Raw genomic sequence first — 20502 nt, forward strand, 5'->3', positions numbered from 1 at the left:
AAGTGTGACGCCCAGAATTAGGCACAATACTCCAGCTGAGGCCTACCAATTATTTAATAACAGTGTAGCATAAATTGTTCTAGTATAATATGGGAACAATCATGAGTTGATAAATATTAATCAGCAGATCCAGAGCAGTAGACCCGTATAGCCTGACGTAATATCAGAAGGATTCATCATCATCAGTCGACTGTTGTTGGTGCTCCATACTTTTTGATAAGGCATGGACTTGAACTCTGGTGTTGTCTTTCAAACTGTCCATGGTTGCTCTTTCATTCACTTGTTCGGCATCATGGGTTGCAGGTTGTGGATGGCGTTGGCTTCTTCAAGGATTAGCTCATTCGCTGTTTGATAGCATTTCCTCCAACAAGGACCCCACTACTTTCCTCCAGCTGCTCATTCACTCAAAGTCATTGGCACTTTCTGGATGTGGCCAGGTTAACCGCCACCCGGCATTCGATGCTGACCAATCACAGGTGGTGCCATCTACTGTCATTAGGTTGCAGGTTTTAACACCTGACCTGATTCCAATTGCGAAGGTTAGGTTTCACTTAATGTACACAGTATATATTGGTCCTGAAATTCCAGCCTCCCCGGGTCCGTACGGAGTGTGTATGGACTCGGAAAGGCATCGCAAAAGCCGGTTTCCGACGCACAGTGCGCATGTGCCGAAAACCGGCTTTTCCGGCATGTCACGTTGGATCTGTCAAGCCAGAACCTATCTCAAGGAGAAGGACATTCACAAGATTGCGGTATTTGCCCATCTCATGCCCTGCGAATGTCCTTAAAACTCTTGCGCCTGGCAAAAGCAGGCGCATAGCCTACTTTTACCAGTGTAAGAGTTTTAAAACATATCAAAAATATATTAAAATAAAATTTTAAAATACATATTTATGTTTAAAAACCCTGCCACTCAGGTAATTTTATTTTAAACCATAATTAATTATTTTTTTTAAATCGGCAAATTTTTTTTTTCAAAAACATTTCTCAACTTTAATTTCGACAATGTATTTATGTGAGGTGTTTTTGTTTAACGTAATGTTTGGGTGTGTTTCTCATTCATAGTAATAGGAGTTTCGAATTCGGACTTACGAAACTCCTATTACTATGAATCAGAAAATACTTACCCGTGATTGGGTGTCCAGGCCCATGTGACTCTTACGGACGTCCCAACGTGAACGTGCTCTGTTGCGCAAGAAGAGGAGGCCTCGAGTCCGGGATTTCTGGTGAGCGTTCGACCAAAAGGTAAGTGAGCATCTTTTCTCCTATTTTTAGTCGAAAGCCCGCAGGAAGAAGAAACCGGGATTTCAGGTCCGTTATTTCCTGCTAACTAACTTTATTACTACTCAATAAAACCTGCAGTGATTACAAAGTAATTGCTAATCCCTCTGTACAGTCGCCATTATACATCAATAAAACAAACAATCCAGTCCACCTTAATCACGACAATTGACCAAATACTGACCCAACACAAAACAAAATCACTCTCGTGAATTACACATTACATAACATCAGATACCATGGGACTGATCTTAAGATTGTAATTTATTTAAATTTCTGGGCAGATTAATCAGTTTCCACCTATCCAATGCTCTTAGACAGAATAAAGTTCACTTTCTATGAGGAAAGTCTAAACATCATTTTCTGGTGGCTAGATAATAAGTCAGTGGTTTTCTATTATCAAACTGGATAAATATGGACACAGTTTAGAAGACTGCCAGAGTTTGCGGTTTCCAGTATTGGTAATGGGTCTATTGTACTTAGGCCGTGATTGTGAAAGCTATCTGACATCATATGCAGCACCATCAAAATAATTATTAATTCAAATTACTATCTTTTATCCCATGGCCCTAATCAATTAGTTAATATTGAACCTGAAGTACATAATAATTAGGAGCAGGAGTAGGCAATATTGCCCCTCGAGCCTGCTCCGCCATTTAATAAGATCAGGGCTGATCTTCGACCTCAACTCCACTTTCCCACCCGATCTCCATATCCCTTGATTCCCCAAAGTCCAAAAGTCTATCTATCTCAGCCTTGAATATACTCAAAGACTGAGCAGCCACAGCTCTCTGGGGCAGAGAATTCTAAAGATTCACAACCCTCTGAATGAAGAAATTCCTTCTCATCTCAGTCTTAAAAGGCTAAGACTATATCCCCTAGTTCTAGACTCTCTAGCCAGGGGAAACAATCTCTCAGCATCTATCTTGTCAATCCTCCTCAGAATCTTATATGTTTCAATGAAATCATCTCACATTCTTCTAAACTCCAGAGAATATAGGCTCTTTCTACTCAATCTCTCCTCATAGGTCAACCCTCTTATCCCAGGAATTAATCTAGTGAACCTTTGTTGCACCGCCTCTAAGGCAAGTATATCCTTCCTCAGATAAGGAGACCAAAACTGTGCACAGTACTCCAGGTGTGGCCTCACCAAAACCCTGTGCAATTGTAGCAAGATTTCCTTACTCTTGTTTTCAAACCCCCTTTCAATAAAGGCCTTCATGCCATTTGTCTTCTTAATTGCTTGCTGTACCTGCATGTTAGCTCTCTGGGCTGGAATTTCCAATGGCTTACCGCCCGGTTTCTGGGCGGTATTGACCATTGTGGGTGGTAATCAGGTGAGCGAAAATTTCCTTACCTGAGTTACGCCGGCGGTTTTGAGGTACTGCTGGGGAGCAGACCGCTGGCATGCACCATCCTGAGATTGCTCTGACGCGATATTTGGCTGAGCGGTGACCCGTAGGTAAGTTTTAAAAAAACGCCCACGAGGATCAGCGGAGCTGGGCAGTAGGCGAGTAGCTCTTCAAGAAAAAGGTTAGTAATTGGTTTTATACTAATTATTTTAAAAATGTGGTGAAAAGAAGTTTCTCCTGAATTCCTTATTGGATTTATTATTTACTAACTTGTACTTGTGGCCCTTAGTTTTGGACTCCACCACAAGTGGAACATCCTCTCTACATCTACCCTATCAAACCCCTTCATCATTTTAAAGACCTCTGTCAGGTCACCTCTCGGCCTCTTTTCTAAAGAAAAAAGCTCCATCCTCTTCAATCTTTTTGCACTTTCTCCAGGAATACTATATCTTTTTTCTAATATGGAGACTAGAACTGTGCACAGTACATTAAGTGTGGGCTCACCAAGGTTCTAAATAAGTTTAACATAACTTCTCTGCTTTTGTATTCCAGTGCTTTGTTTCCACATTTTATGATATGTTCACCTGCATTGTTACTTTTAATGATTTGTTAATCTGTACCCCTAGATCCCTTTGCGCCTCTACCTCATTTAGACTCTTCGTTTCCAAAGAAGCAGTTGGCCTCCGTATTCCTCCTACTAATATGCAACACCTCACACTTATTTATATTGAGATGTATTTACCATTTACACACTCATTCTGCAAGTTTGTTAACGTCTTCTATTTTGTCGCAATTTTCCTCAGTACTAACGGTACTAACCCTGAAGGAGGGTGTCAGGGATGCCCAGGTTCCCTCCAACTGAAGGCTCTCTGTGCGGTCCCACATTAGCCTGCTTTACTTCCGCTTCTATGCCACTGTACTCCGTGAGATGGAAAAAATCATGAGCAACATCGACCTTTCCATTCATGAAGATTTGAAAAATCCACCACGAAAGTGCTTAAAATCGTGCTGGCTGTAATGAATATAATGACTCAAAAGACTTGTTACTGTAAACTGCCTCAGGTGTAAACCTGATCCAACTTTATTCGCGCCTAAAGTAACCCGCGTGACATGGTACTCGCGTTTATATACCAGTGACCGCGCACGCGCGCGTACAGCCCAGTGACCTCCGACAATGGCGCCCCCTGGTGTCTGGTGACCCCAAGCATAAATACATAACAACATCCCCTTACAAGATCTTAATATCAGTTTTTTTAGTAATTAAGACGGTCTGGGACTTTCCGCTCACGAGTTGATCGTCTCAGTTCAACTTCAGTTCTAGGCGAGCATTCTGAGTCAGTTGTGACTGAAGGCTGAGTAACAGATCTGATGGGAGTGGTAATGACCACATCAGGGACTGGAGGCCCAGTTTCAATAATGAGAGCAAAGTCCTCTGATGAATGAACATTGGTTGGTTGGTCACTGACTGCATCTTCCTCAATTGGTTCCAGTTCATCCGTGTGCCGCAGTTTTATCTGCTCATGGAAACATAGAAATTAGGTGCAGGAGGAGGCCATTCGGCCCTTCGAGCCTGCACCGCCATTAAATAAGATCATGGTTGATCATTCAACCTCAGTACCGCTTTCCTGCTTTCTCTCCATACCCCTTGATCCCTTTGGCCGTAAGGGCCATATCTAACTCACTTTTGAATATATCTAACGAACTGGCCTCAACAACTTTCTGCGGTAGAGAATTCCACAGGTTAACCACTCTCTGAGTGAAGAAGTTTCTCCTCATCTTGGTCCTAAATGGCTTACCCCTTATTCTTAGACTGTGACCCCTGGTTCTGGAACTCCCCAGCAACAGGAACATTCTTCCTGCCTATAACCTGTCCAATCCCGTCAGAATTTTATATGTTTCTATGAGATCCCCTCTCATTCTTCTAAACTCCAGTGGATACAAGCCCAGTTGATCCAGTCTCTCCTTATATGTCAGTCCTACCATCCCAGGAATCAATCTGGTGAACCTTCGCTGTGCTCCCTCAATAGCAAGAATGTCCTTCCTCAGATTAGGGGACCAAAACTGAACACAATATTCCAGGTGTGGCCTCACCAAGGCTCTGTACAACTGCAGTAAGACCTCCCTGCTCCTATACTCAAATCCTCTAGCTATGAAGGCCAACATGTTTCCCGCATGTTTGCCCATTCTTGAGCATGACAATAATCACTCTGTTACCCTCCTTGGCTGTAAAAGTACTGGCGATCCACTTTGGACCTTGACCATAGTTCAGTACATAAACCGGATCGTTGACAGAGATGTCACATGACACAGCAGCATGATCATGATACCCTTGCTAACTTTGATGTCTGTTTTCATTCATTCAAATCAGGATGAACAAGAGAGAGCTTGGTCTTGAGATTTCTCTTCATCAGTAGTTCAGCAGGGAAGACCCCAGTAAGCGTATGAGCTCTGGTCCTGTAACTGAGCAGTATACAGGACAAGCGAGTCTGCAGTGCACCCTGAGTTACACGTTTCATACTCTGCTTGATCGTTTAAACAGCACGCTCTGCTTGACCATTAGAAGCAGGTTTGAATGGGGCTAATCTCACATGTTTAATACCATTGAGTTTCAAGAACTCTTGAAACTCCAGACTTGTGAAGCAAGATCCGTTGTCGCTCACAACAATGTCAGGCAAACCATGAGTAGCAAACATGGTACGAAGGCTCTCAATAGTAGCTGTAGACCTACTGGATGATATAATACACTCTATCCACTTAGAATATGCATCCACCACAACAAAAAACATCTTTCCCAGGAAAAGGCCTGCAATATCGATGTGGATCCTCGACCATGGTTTAGATGACCATGACCAAAGACTCAGCGGAGATTCCGTTGGTACTTTACTTAGCTGCATGCAAGTATTGCATTGATGTACACATGATTCCAGATCAGAGTCAATTCCAGGCCACCATACATGAGCCCTAGCAATGGCTTTCATCATGACAATACCAGGATGAGTGCTATGTAGTTCACATACAAATTTTTCTCTACCTTTCTTAGGCATAACAACACGTTTACCCCACAGTAAACAATCTGACTGAATGGACAGTTCATCTTTGTGACAGTTGTAAGGTTTGGTCTCATCACACATGTCCATGGGTATTGCTGACCAATCACCACTGAGGACACAACGTTTCACAACCGATAAAATAGGGTCATGGCTGGTCCAGATCCTAACTTGTTGAGCAGTGACAGGAGTTCCTTCACTCTCAAAAGCATCCATTACTAACAGTAGATCTGCAGGTTGAGGCGTCTTCATATCAGGTGTGGGCAAAGGCAGACGGCTCAGTGCATCGGCACAATTCTCAGTGCCAGGTCTATGATGAGTAACATAATCATAGGCAGACAATGTCAACATCCACCTCTGGATATGGGACGGTGCATTGGTATTAATACCTTTGTTTTCTGAAAACAATGAAATGAATGGCTTGTGATCCGTTTTGAGTTCAAAACGAAGACCGAACAGGTACTGATGCACCTTTTTGACCCCATACACACAGGTCAAAGCTGCTTTTTCTACCATGCTGTAAGCTCTTTCCGCCTTTGACAAACTTCTCGAAGCATACGCAACAGGTTGTAGCTTACCCGGCTCATTTGCTTGTTGGAGTACACAGCCATCCCCATATGATGAAGCATCACAGGCCAATACAAGACCCTTACACGGATCATAATGAACAAGCAACTTGTTTGAACAGTGCCGATTCTTAGCTTTCTCAAAGGCTCTATCTTGAGACACGCCCCAGACCCAGTTGTCGCCTTTTCTGAGTAGCACGTGCAGTGGCTCTAAAAATGTGCTCAATCTGGGTAAGAAATTACCAAAGTAGTTGAGTAGCCCAAGGAATGAATGTAGCTCCATCACATTCTGAGGCCTGGGTGCATTTTTGATTTTCAGGCCTTGATTTTCGAATCAGTAGGCCTGATGCCATCAGCAGAAAACTTCCTCCCCAGGAATTCAACTTCAGATGCCATAAAGACACACTTCGAACGTTTCAGGCTGAGTCCCACTTTGTCCAGACAATGTAGGACTTCTTCAAGATTGTTCAGATGTTCAATGGTGTCGCGACCTTTGATCAGAATGTCATCTGGAAACATGACAGTTCTAGGAACGGACTTCAGTAGACTCTCCATATTCCTCTGAAATATGGCTGCAGCCAAATTAATTCCAAAAGGACACCTGTTGTAGACAAACAGTCCTTTATGGGCGTTGATGCAGGTAAGTTTCTTCGAAGTGTTGACAAGCTCCTATGTCATATAGGCCGACATCAGATCCAGTTTAGTGAACGACTTTCCACCAGCTAGCATGGCGAATAGGATATCAGCCTTCGGTAATGGGTACTGATCCTGTTTCGAAAATCGGTTAATCGTAATCTTGTAGTCTCCACAAATCCTGACAGTGCCATCACTCTTTAACACAGGAACAATAGGACTGGCCCACTCGTTAAACTCGACCGGTGATTTGACCCCTTCATGTTGGAATCTGTCAAGCTCAATTTCAACCTTCTCCCTCATCATGTACGGAACAGACCGAGCTTTATGATAGACAGGCCTTGCATCAGAATCCAGGTGAATCTGCACCTTGGCTTCAGTAAAATTACCAACGCCCGGTTCAAACAAAGAAGGAAACGTCTTCAACACTTGAGCACATGAAGTGTCATCCACCGATGACAACGCTTTAATATCATTCCAATTCCACTTGATTTTCTCGAGCCAATTCCTGCCGAACAGCATTGGACCATTACCTGGGACGATCAATAATGGTAGATCATGAACCACACCATCATATGACACCTTGACTACTGCACTGCCACTCACTGGTATGGGTTCCTTAGTGTAAGTACGCAACTTGGCATTGACTGGTCTCAGCTTAGGCTACACAGTCTCAGTGTCCCACAGTTTGCCGAATGTCCTTTGGCTCATTATTGACTGACTCGCACCCATGTCCAGCTCCATTGATACAGGCACGCCATTCAGCTTCACATTAATGATTATCGGCTGGCTCCTTCCCAAGAATGAACACAGACCATACACTTCCTTCTCGGGTTGTGTATCCGGGCCAGCACTGGACTGGTCATCATCAGCAATGTGATGAGCGGCAGCACGCTTGCTCAGTTGTGGGCACATTCTCTGCAGATGCCCCACTGATGAGGCTGATGATTGCCCCACAACGCCAACAGGGTAAAATCAGATTCGTACCAGTTGGCGGACTTTGAGCAGCTACAGGTTTCATGTAAGCAGTTGAGTAGGCCCTGCCATAAGCAGTTCTGCCAAACGACGACACAACCTTGTTTACAGTACTTGCCGTGGAGCTCCGACTCTTTGATGATATCTGCCTCAAATTATCATCAGTCGTCATGCATGCCTGGGCAGTCGCGATGGCCTTGCTCAAATCCAGCTTTTCTTCGGCCAATAACTTCCGAAGAATCACATCATGGTTGATGCCTATCACGAAGAAATCTCGCAGCATGTCTTCCAACACGTTCCCGAACTTAAACGGCTCAGCAAGACGTCGCAAGTCGGCAACGAATCCCGACACATTCTGGCCCTCAGCACGAACATGCGTGTAGAAGTGATAACGTGAGATGATGAACCCCTCTTTTGGCTTAAGATGGTCACGTACCAAAGCACACAAATCTCCGTATTCTTTGTCCGTTGGACAAAGACGAGAGAAGATTCTTCATGAGGCCATAAATTTTTGGACCACAAACGGTGAGGAAACCATCCTGCGCCGAACTGCATCAGCCTTTCCCTCCATTTTGTTGGCTACAAAATACTGATCCAGGCGGTCGATAAAATCCGCCCAATCCTCGCCATCCGCGAATCTCTCCAGAATTCCAATAGTGCCCATTGTACACGCGAAGGTTCTTAAGTTACCTCGTCACCAAATGTAATGAGTATAATGACTCAAAAGACTTGTTACTGTAAACTGCCTCAGGTGTAAACCTGATCCAACTTTATTCGCGCCCAAAGTAACCCGTGTGACATGGTACCCGCGCTTATATACCAGTGACCGCGCGCGCGTACAGCCTGATGACCTCCGACAATGGTGCCCCCTGGTGTCTGCTGACCCCAAGCATAAATACCTAACACTGGCCATTCTGGGAAACAGCAGCCAATATTTATGCAGCTGTTATCGACCCACTATCCAGATAGACGGAATTGTGGGACACATGAAACATGAAGAACCAATATTTCATCGCTGACCCTCGAAGACAGTGGACAGTGCTCGACTGAATCCACACAGGGCATGGACGATGTGGCCTCCTGCTCCACAACTGACAGATGAGGGACGACCTGAAGTGCAACTGTGGCCATGAGTCCAAGACCATGGAACACATTACATCAACCAGTCTACTAAGATCAGTTGCAGGAAGACCCTAATTTCTCTACTCGGCATCTCAGGAGGCCATTGAATGGAAAGCCAAACTAGACATCCCATTCTAAGCTGCTTTTCCCATCTTACAAAAGTAATAGTAGTAGACAGAAAGTCGCAGGCTACACACCTGTGTTTTCCTCAGAGGTGCTTGCTTTAAGCACTGGTCTCTTCTGAGAGCACCAATTTGTGTATTCACCTCATGTAAATCAAGTTCATGCAGTGTTCACACCTCAGCTTTATTAGCTTACAGATCTTTCCTCCTTTTCAAAGTTAGACAGATACAGATTGGTTTTCAGATTCAAGAACAATCTTGCATAATCAATCATTCACTCAGAGCATATGGAGTCAGGGAACAAGTGGCAGAATGGATAGCAAATTGGATGCAAATCAGAAAGCAGAGAGTAGGGATTATAGGTGGTTACATTAGGCTCAATTTTGGCCAGGAGTTGCTCCGTTTTTTTTGGCGTAACTTAAAAATCTCCACTTTTCCCAATCAATTTGCACCAGAGTAACTGAGTTAGATTTTTTTAGTTTTGTTTCTTTTCTCAAAAAGGGGCGTTACCAGCCACCAACGCCAGTTCTGCCCTTTTAAAAAACTTTGGCCAGCTAATAGTTACTCCAAATCTACTCAGGCCAGCGTATGTGGCCACTTCAGAAAACCCTTGCGAAGAGTTAAGAAATCGGCGCAGGTGGGTACATTCGGCCTGGGATAGGGGTGGGAAGGGAAGTGGAGAGGATCTGCACCTAAAGCACCAAGCCTTACAAACCACCAAACCTTGCAAACAAAAAGTTCTAAGAATTAAATAACAAATAAAAAATTGAAGTAAGTCCTACCTTCATCTTAAAACTTGGCCCGGGAAGGCAGCAGGCCAGCCTGTGTGGGAGGCCACTCGGCCTGGGCTAGGGGCAGCACGACAACGTGCACCGGGAGGCCACTCGGCCTGGGCTAGGGGCAGCACGACAACGTGCACCGGGAGGCCACTCGGCCTGGGCTAGGGGCGGAACGACAACGTGCACCGGGAGGCCACTCGGCCTGGGCTAGGGGCGGAACGACAACGTGCACCGGGAGGCCACTCGGCCTGGGCTAGGGGCGGGAGCGATCGGCATCGGGATTCAATGTGGCATCTGAATTCCACGGGGAGTGGGAGAGAGGCTGGGTTGCAAATGAATGGGGGGGGGGGGGGAGGCAGGAGGAGAGCGAGTGAACGCGGTATCTGTGGGGAGAGAGAGAGGCTGGGCCGATTGCCAAATTTCGGCGCTACTGCACACGCGCGGACATCGCAACCGACTCCAATGCACATGTGCAGACTTCCCGGCACTGTTGTTTTCAGCGCAGGACGCTGGCTCCACCCGACTCGACTGGCCACGCTGCGCGACGACCGGGGAGAGGCCGGGCTGCGGCCAAAGTGGGGGCGAGATTTTTTTGCTGCACTTGGCAACGGAGAAAAACGGCGCAACTCGGGTGAGTGCACCGAAAAATGGCAAGGGCCAAAATTAAGCCCTTTATGTCAGACTTTGGCCGATTGGGTGAACAGGGGATAGGTAACATACAACAAACTAGTCAGCTGTAAGCTGCCAAATAATGGTAGGTGTAAACTTAGGTGTAAATAATGAGTGTCGAGTGGAGAAATAAATATTACTGAGATTTTATAATAAGTTGCTATTTTAATCCTCCTAAGTAGTGCAAGTATGTGTTAGATAATGATAGTGAATACCTGGAAGAACAGAAATCTAATCACCACATCCATATGACATAAGTTAATGAAGCACAAAGCCTTTCTGGCCATCAGCTAAACCCTGAAATTATTGAGGTAATCTTTGAACCTGTGCTCCCGACAGTAAGCCTGCCAATTGGAAATGCATATCAGAAGTTTGGGTGCTCACAATTTTCCGATCATTTAATTTCAATGGTCAGAAAATCATGGGCAGTGCATGCCCATATATCTAATACGTTTTCCCAGCAGATGATGCTCCTCATCTGGTGAACGGGCTTGTAAACTGAGCCTCTGAATCACAGCCTGCCAATCATGCCGAGTTATCTGTTTTTAGGTTCAATTTCACATGTTCAGTTTCATGCTGGTGTTAGTGCGACACTGAAAGATCATTCTGAAAGTGTGCTGCACACATTTCAACAAAAGTGTTAATGACTCTGCAAGTTCATCAAGAAGTAAGCTGCAAAGTTGCCATAACACCCAGCATATGTATAGCAGAATTCATCGTTCTGATAGTTTGTTTATTCCTTCTTATTTGGCTGACCATATATTAATATTCAGCTGAACAGAATGTAACAGGGAATACTGCCAAGGGGAAAGCACTGTAACTTTATAGCAGAGATAATGTAATAACTATGCCTTGTAATGAAGGCAGGGTGTACTGTCATTATTATCCATAGAATTACAACCACTTTCACATTTAACAGTATTTCACACAAAACATATATTTTGTGTTGCTCAGTCGACATCATTTTAACCATACAATCTTAAATGCTGATGGTACAAAAGAATTAAAGTCAGGTCACAGTAATTTTTACATTCCGCACTGAGCCTTACCTTTGTGTTGTGGCTGTGAACTCCAAATTCTCCTGCTCCCCAGACAGGTGACTCGTGTCAAAAATGATGCTGAATTCATACTGCAGGGTAAAAAAAGGTTTGGAGATGATCAGATGTACCCATGAAACCAGCAGCTATCTTATCGATCTTCCAGAGTGTTAAGATGACTGGAGGTGCCGAGTGCTCCACTCACTCATCTCTGCTGATGTATTGCAACACAAGACAGGCACTGAGATACATCCACTATCCAGTTACCCCAGGCACTTTAATGAGCTGTCATTGTTAACCTTTATCCTAGGTCCAAGCCAGCTCTGTCAAACAACCTGTGTCTTTATCTGATCTAATATAATCTAATGGATTCCTGGGCCCCAAATCAACAGAAAGTATAAACAACATGTGCCATGCCTTCACTGGGATACATCTCATAGTAGTGGCTCAATTATAAGGAGGCCTGTGAGTTCAAAGCACAAGAGTAAACAGAAAGGATTTTTTAAAATCAGTGCAATACTAATAAAAGAATTCTGCATGAAATAAAAGAAATGTGACTTCACAGCAATTTTATTTCAAAAACGTGTTGGATAAAATAATTTGAAACGTGCCAAGCCAAACAGGAATAACATTCTAAATAAATAAAAAATTAAATCAAAGAATGTTGACCAAATAATGCGTTAACATTGTGTGCGTTTGTTATGCCCACCACGTGGACAGACAGTAGCACCCACATTTCACCATAAGTGTAACTGAGTTTCCTATTGATCTGTGTACAGGGACATCCAAATCTGTTTGCTTCTCCACAGTTCCGAGTTTCACACAATTCAGAAAACATTTATTTTCTTGGATACTAAATGTGTAATTTTGAATTCACAGCAGCATAAATAGGAGAAGTGGTACAGAAGTCAGCCCGCCCAATTCTTTGCACTCCCAATTTGCCGGCCATTAAAAGTCAGGAGCATCATGATTTGATACACTGACCCTTGCAGCTGATTCTCCAATTTTCTCTCCTGTCGAGCGAAACTCCCCGCTGGGAGCAGAGTTTTTCGATTTCAGGGATACAATCGAAACTTAGGCTGGGTTTTCTGCTTCTCCTCTCGCCATTTTCCACCCGTTGATTTTAATGGACGAAAAATTGTGCGTCGACCATCAGAGAAGAAGAAAACCTCAGCCTATCAGTTCACACAGCACATAAACAATACGTAGCAGTCAGCCAAACCTTTAATTGAGCTAGGCCCTTCCTCCTCAGCAGATCTCAGGCAAAAATAGTTCAGCACTTTCTTTTTTAAAACTGTAAACAAAATTGCATTTCTTTTCCTCTCTTCGTAGCTTCACACTTCGCAGCAGCTGCTTCCAAGGAAGAAATGTAATCACAGCTCCATTAATTATAGGACCAGCTGCATAACCTTTGACCCTTTATGAATGTGATCTACAAGGAACTCAATTACCGTCATTGACGTGATTAGGGATATGTTTTTAATATAGAAATTGCTAGATGTGGAATATTCGGGATGATTTTTACAAATATGTGTCCACCTGACTTCCCGATATACATAGCTGGCAGGCAAGGCTTCCAGCCAGTAGCCATATCCATAAAATCTGCCCTTTTGTGTGCAGTTTTGGGTAAACTACCTTCAGTACAGTAGTCTAGTGACGACATTACTGGACTAACGACCCACAGGCTTCTGAGTTCAAATCCCACCATGACAGGTTCTAAAATTGAATTCAATAAAATCAGGTAATTAGTGGGCAGACACCAGAAAAAATGACCATGGAAGCTGCTGGACTGTTATACAAACCCAACTGGTTCACTAGTATCTTTCAGGGAAAGGAATCTACCACCATTACCTGGTCTGGCCTACATCTAACTGCAATCCCACACTATGCGGTTAACTCTTAATATCCTCAGGGCAACAAGGGATGGGCAATAAATACTCACTCGCCGGTGCTGCCCACATCCCAACAGCAAATAAATAACTTACTTAAAAAGGACACTTTAGAGTGAGTTCAGTAACAACTTAGGGTTCCCGATTATGAAACATCATAGAAATAAAGTTGTTTCATTGAAGAACAGAAGGCTGAGAGGAGACATGATTTGGGCCCTGGAAAGAATTAATAATGCAGCTGCAGGTAGGTCCTGTATTTGACTTGCAAGAAACAACTGGATAGACCGCAATGGAGATGAGGGAACAAACTTTGCAATTTAGCACTCCTGGTGCAAAGCCTTGCTCAGTAATAGTTCACTGAGGAAATTTGGGAATGGAGTTTATCACACCTCAATTGCAACCCAGGAAATTTTCCATCCATTAATTCTTGATGTACATTCCCATCACGCAAAGCTCTGGGAGCACTAAATTACACAAATTGACCCCAAGAAGGTTTTTTTAATCCTATAGGGTTGTAGAAGTGAGATGGACTGTCAGCAAAAAAAGTGATTATGTACTGGTTAACTGCTGGAAAAAGAATGGATCAGTGTCTGGTTAAAAATGTTAGTGAAGCCTATAAGTCAGAGAGAGCGAGATGGTCAAACAGCGTGTGGAACAAGGTGCTCCAGCTGTTGCTGTGGAATGGCACTGGTCAGAGCTGTAAGTGAGTGTCGTAATCTTGTTTGGATATCTTGACGTTTTGTGGGATTCAGATAAAAATGTGCTCTATGATTCACATAGCATGATGCTTTGGGGGGTTTGGTTGTCATCGTTTGCCTCCATTGGGAGATTAAATGGGCAGAGCGAAGTCCATGCTGGCTCTGTGGAGAAATTTGAGTTGATGGACTGAAAGGCCTTATCTCATTCTATACTTTGTGTTTTTTATACCTATTTATTAAAAAATTGATTGTCTGCGTGCACTTCCTGTCAACTCTTCTATTATAAATTCCTGTGTCCACACTGGAAACTACCTATGTAAATTTCTTATGTTGTAGTTACACCTTCCCACCAGCAACGGTGTTCCAACATCTCATTTCTGTGTCAACAGCTCAACCTGAACTACAGAGAAACTCCTATGCATCAATCAACTAGTTTTTCCGCTTCCCAAATTAATGTAAGTTGTACAATTTAGCATTAAATAATAATGAAGTATAATATATAAAATTAATGACAGAATGTATTACTGTAAAATGGGGACTGAATTATATTTGCATGCCCTGATCAAATTCTGCTCTGCGCTCTCTAACCTCATTTCACCTCAGTAACATACTTGGGCTTCACTCTGTGTATGCAACGTCACAGAAGCTCAACAATATCTATAGAATGTATTCAAAGCCTTATGGATAGCATGCATTTTCTGCAAGTGTCACACTTACTTCCTGTAACACTTGCCTCATCATATTTTATTGATGGCAACCCTACCATTAAAACCAGCCTTTCCTCTGTCTCACTAATCTCTACTCCCAACAGCCTGCTTCTGGGCTGCAGCCTTTCTAGAGCGGGAAATCTGTTAAAAAGCCACACATACATACAGAGTTGGGGGTCACCTAGACTTCTGGGTTTCCCAACCATAACTCCTCCTCACATTCGGAAACCCTTTCCCAGTGAAAATCATGGCCAAAGTGTTTTTGAGTGGGGTAAAGGATTTTCTGCTGAGTTTTTTGTAGCACTGTTTTTTGCTCCTGATTTTCACCCAGAAAAAGTGACATCACTTGTTTCTTTTTTCCAGATTTCATCTGGATTAAATTTTTTTGAGAAATTTAATGCAAAACAAAATATGTAATATTAGAGGGCAGCCTTATTAATCAAATGTAGCATTTAACTATTTAATAAGTAATAATCAACAACGCAGCCTTATTAATCAAATGTCATTTAGACGTTTCATTCCCATGCGAGATTGCTACATTTTGTTGAATGCAAGGCTGACTTGTATTATAAGTCACCATTGTTATTAAATAGAGGCTTCTGATTGTAAGTTGGATCCAATGTATTAAACAACAGCACACAAACTTGGGCCAAACCATTTAAAAATTGATTCAAAAGTGAAGCATATGCTTATCTCTATAACAAATCACACGTGGCCCATGCTGGAGCTGATCACCTTGTGACCTTTAGGTTTAATGTAAACTCCAAAAGTGAACACTGCAGGGGGAGCCTGCTTTATATAGGGAGGCAGCACGAGGTGCAGTAATGTGTGCTTCACGGGCTTTCCCCATCTGTTGGCTATTACATGTAATTACATGGCTTCCATGGCCATGACCAGTTCCACAGGCTGCTCCGCTTCACCCTTAGACCTACTCGATTTAGTCGGCGTAGCACCTCTTCCACGTTATGGAGGTGTTCATCGGTGTCGTGTCCGGTGATCAAGATGTCGTCTTGGAAAACGACCGTTCCCGGGACAGATTTCAGCAGGCTCTCCATGTTTCGTTGGAAGATCGCAGCTGCTGAACGGATCCCGAAGGGGCACCGGTTGTATATGAACAGCCCCTTGTGTGTGTTTATGCACGTCAGCTTCTTGGACGATTCCGCCAGCTCCTGGGTCATGTACGCCAAGATGAGGTCCAATTTCGAAAACAGCTTTCTGCCCGACAGGGTCACGAACAAATCCTCCGCCTTGGTTAGTGGGTACTGGTCCTGTAACAATACTCGGTTAAATAAAAAAAATAAAAAAATAAATAAATAAATAAAACAATACTCGGTTTGTGGTTACTTTATAATTTCCACAAATTCTAATTGTCCCATCACTTTTAAGAACGAGGACAATGGGACTGGCCCAGTCATTAAATTCCACTGGCGATATGATGCCTTTGTGCTGAAGCCGATCTAGCTCGACTTCTACTTTCTCCCGCATCATGTAAGGGAGCGCTCTGGCTTTGTGGTGAACGGGTCTCACGTCTGGGCTGAGGTGAATTGTCACCTTGGCCCCTGTGAAGCTGCCGATGCCAGGCTGGAAGAGTGACGGAAACTTGTCTAAGACCTGCGCAAACGTGGCTTTCTCCACCGACAATAATGCTTTTACATCGCCCCATTTACAGTTAAAATTCCGTAGCCAGCTTCTGCCAAGCAGCATGGGCCCATTACCGGGAACAATCCATAGTGGTAATTTATGCACAGAACCATCATACAGCACCTGAACCATTGCACTTCCGAGGACCGGGATAATCTCTTTAGTGTAGGTGCGCAGCTTCGCGTCGATCGGGCTCAGCCTGGGCCTGTGCGTCTTGTTTGCCCATAACTTCTCGAAGGCCTTCTGGCTCATGATCGATTGGCTCGCACTCGTGTCCAGTTCCATCGGTACTAGTATGCCGTTCAGTTTAATGTTCATCATTATCGGGGGACTCTTGTTGGTAAAGATGTGCACTTCATGCACGTGCACCCCATGGTCATCCTCCTCGGTCATCTCTGCGCGATCCTCAGGATCTACGCTTGACCTCCCATCCTCCGCTACATATCGAGTTGTAGCACGTTTACACATTCATTGGAGGTGCCCCATCATTGAGCAACTCTTGCAGACATATTGTTTGAACCTGCACTGGTTTGCATGATGAGCCCCTCTACAGTGCCAACAGCTTGCTGATGGACTTGCATTCACAGGTACTGATCTCTTCGCATTAGTCCATTGTTGTGGTGAGTGAGTCAGCTCAGGTCGAGCAGAGGTTGCATTAGCCCAGCTGGGGGCACTTCTCCTCTCTGCCGACGAATTTAGCTTATTCATAGTGTTTGGCCCTGGGTGTTTCCGAAGTTGTGAGTAGAATGGCTTTGTTTCTTCCTTTCTGGCCATGTATGCCTGAGCAATTAGAGTGGCTTTGGCTAGGTCCAAGTCTTCCTCCGCTAGCAATTTGCAGAAAATCCCTTTGTACCCGATTCCCAAAACAAAGAAGTTTCTTGAAATTACTTCAAGAACTGTCTCGAATTTGCTTGGCCCAGCAAGACGCCTTAGCTCAGCGATGAACGCTGCCACGTCCTGGCCTACTCCTCGCCGGTGGGTGTAGAAACGGTACCCTGCCATGAGCGCACTGCATTTCGGCTTTAGGTGATTTCGAACTAGCTCGCACAGTTCTTCGTAACTTTCCTCAGCGGGTTTCGTCGGGGCCAGTAGGTCCTTGATCAATGCGTATGTCCGTGATCCACAGACCATGAGGAGGACGGCCCTGCGTTTGCTGCCATTCGCAGCTCCCTCTAAGTCTTTCGCGACAAAGCATTGATCCAGCCCGTCAATGAAGTCATCCCAGTCTTCCCCGATGCAATATCGCTCGATGTAGTCAATGGTGGCCATAGCTGTGTGTTAGTATCCTATTCTCATCGCCAGTTGAAGCATAGGCTTATCACTATAATAAATCACACATGGCCCATGCTGGAGCTGATCACCTTGTGACCTTTCGGTTTAATGTAAACTCCAAAAGTGAGCACTGCAGGGGGATCCTGCTTTATATAGGGAGGCAGCACGAGGTGTAGTAATGTGTGCCTCCTGGGCTTTCCCCATCTGTTGGCTATTACATGTAATTACATGGTACAATGTATGGTACAGAGTATGGCTGCAAATACATCACAAGAAGCATCATTGTCACAGCATAGACAGTAGTGGATACTTGTGTTTGAGATGTGAATTCAAATCCTACCCTTGACCAACATCCAGAGTTAGCTACCCTAACAGAAGGCAAATGCTGCTGGGTCCAGGAAAATATTAGTGGAAAGCAGGAATGTGTAAACATATATTGTGAAGTTTTGAGAATCAGAGAAATGTTTTGCAGAGCTTTCCCTCAGAAGATGAGTAAATCTGCGGGTTTGATGGATCGAATCACCTATACTCATTCCATGCTTATATACGGTTTTAATGAGTGTGCTTCTCCCATATCTTAAGCAAGCCAGACTACCAAATGTCTTCGTTCCTAAAGGAGTATCAGGTAGGGAAGGGGAAAGAGGCATAGAAGAAATGAACAACTTGTATTTATATAGCGCCTTCAATGTAGTACAACATCCCAAGGCAATTCAAGGCCTTGGCAAGCCCAAGGCAGTAGATGAACTGAGGCAGGGACTGAGACAGGCAATGTTCCAGAGGTGGAAATAGGCGGTCTTAGTTATGCTGCGGGTATGTGGTTGGCAGCTCATCTCAGGGTCAAATATGGCACTAAGGTTGCTGACACTCTGGTTCAGCCTCAGACAGTTGCCAGAGAGGGGGATGAAGTCGATGGCTAGGGAATGGAGTTTGTGGCGGGAACCAAAGACAATGGGGCCGAAATTCACCGTCCTTGAAGGGATCGCTAATGCAGGGTTTCGGCAGCTGATTGAAAAAAATCAATCGGCCGACACGGTCGGGTGTTTTTCCCTCCCCGAGCCACATTTAGCTCGGGAGGGATTTGAGCGGTGCACACTTCTGCCGGAATCGGCGGGGTGAAGCTGCGCTAAAGGAGCTAGTGGCACGGTGAAGTCATCAGCGGGCGGGCCACTGCAATGCGGCCACGCTCACGATATTCAGCAACAACAACCGAGGACTTCTGCAGGCAGTGCCCCCGCGAGTTGGTGCACGAACGCGACATCGCTGGAGTTCTGCCGCGATCAGGTCCCTTTGGTAGGTAAGTAGTTTTAGTAATTATTTTGGCTCCATTAAACCTGCCGAGTGCTGTTCAGAGGTTTTCACAGACTTTTGTACAACTTTCAGGTCTGACTGTTTAGAGGAGGCCTGTAGGCCTCATTGTGGGCTGCAGAGACCTGCTTGGCAGCTTCACCCTGAGGATGGGAGGAGTGTTGGGAGGGTGACACCTGGTACACCTGGTCAGAAGCAGGACGGCACGCAGGAGAAGGCGTTGCCATCAGCACTGTGCAGCGAGGCAGCGGGCAAGGGAGGCAGCAGCTAAGGTTGCACAAGAGAGAGAAGGGCCTGCAACTGGAGAGGGTGGCCAGGAGGGAGATGGCATCAGGAGGTGAGGGAGAGAGATGCTGACCCCCACCCCCCCACCCACTCCAAATACTGGGAGAGGAGCCTTTCTAGCAAGAGCCTCCAGAGGAGCCTGAGAATGAGGAGGACCAGGGAGATGGCCAGCAGGCAGCTGCCAGGGGAGGTGGCCAACACAGATGTGGGGGAAGGAGGCCATACCCTCAAAGGATCTACAGACCTCAGTTCTCCTTCCTCCAGTTCAGTGAGGAACAATGCCTGCGAAGGCTCCAATTTTGGACGGAAGTATTCAGGGAGCCCTGCATTGTCCTGCGAGATGATCTGCAGCCTGAAACAAGGCTCAGGACCGCCCTCACTGTGGAAACCAAGGTCACCATCGCCATGAATTTTTACGCCACAGGGTCTTTCCACTCTGCCATTGCAGACATTGGCAACATCTCGCAATTCTCGGCACATCGGTGCATCTGGCAGATGCAGTGTACAGGAAAAGGGTCCAGTACATCTCCTTCCCCGTAACAAGGGACAAGCAGGTGGAGCAGCAGGCCGGATTTGCCCAAATAGCAAGCTTCCCGAGGGTACAGGGTGCGATAGACTGCACACACGTTGGGCTGAGGGCATCACATCGTTACCCCGAGATCTTTGTGCACTGCAAGGGATTGCACTCGCTGAATGCGCAGCTCGTGTGTGACCACCAGCGTTGATCCTGGCAGTTGATGTGAGGTACCCAGGCAGCAGCCATGATTCGTTCATTCTGCGCCAGACCAGTGTGCCCATCGTCTTCACCGGCCCAAATCAGGATTGAGGTTGGTTGCTTGGGGACAAGGGATATCCCCTGTCCACTTGGCTGCTCACTCCTCTGCGGAACCCAGGACAGCGCCAGAGCATGCATACAATGATGTTCATTGTGCCACCAGGTGCATCATCGAGCAGTGCATAGGAATCCTTAAGCAGAAGTTCCAGTGCCTGGACCACTAGATGGCACCTTGCAGTACTCTTCTCAACGGGTCTCCATAATCGTCGTGGTCTGCTACACGCTGCACAACCTGGCCATCATGAGGGGACAGGTCGAGCCAGCAGTATCACCTAAGGAAGAGGAAG

At 45.2% G+C, this 20502-nt stretch overlaps 1 protein-coding gene across 2 annotated transcripts in view; it reads right to left on the reverse strand.

The window, feature by feature from the left end:
- Positions 1-20502, reverse strand: part of itga9 (integrin, alpha 9) — a 499978-nt gene that overhangs the window by 125011 nt on the left and 354465 nt on the right. The window contains exons 20-21 of one of the 2 annotated variants that reach the window (XM_070889419.1): positions 15810-16145; positions 11596-11675 (exon numbers count right to left, since the gene is read on the reverse strand). In XM_070889419.1, the coding sequence (XP_070745520.1) occupies positions 11596-11675; positions 15810-16145 (416 nt within the window). The remainder of the gene's footprint in view (positions 1-11595; positions 11676-15809; positions 16146-20502) is intronic. The other variant, XM_070889429.1, reaches the window with a different exon arrangement.

The sequence above is a fragment of the Pristiophorus japonicus genome, chromosome 1, assembly GCF_044704955.1.
Source record: "Pristiophorus japonicus isolate sPriJap1 chromosome 1, sPriJap1.hap1, whole genome shotgun sequence".
Taxonomy (NCBI): domain Eukaryota; kingdom Metazoa; phylum Chordata; class Chondrichthyes; family Pristiophoridae; genus Pristiophorus; species Pristiophorus japonicus.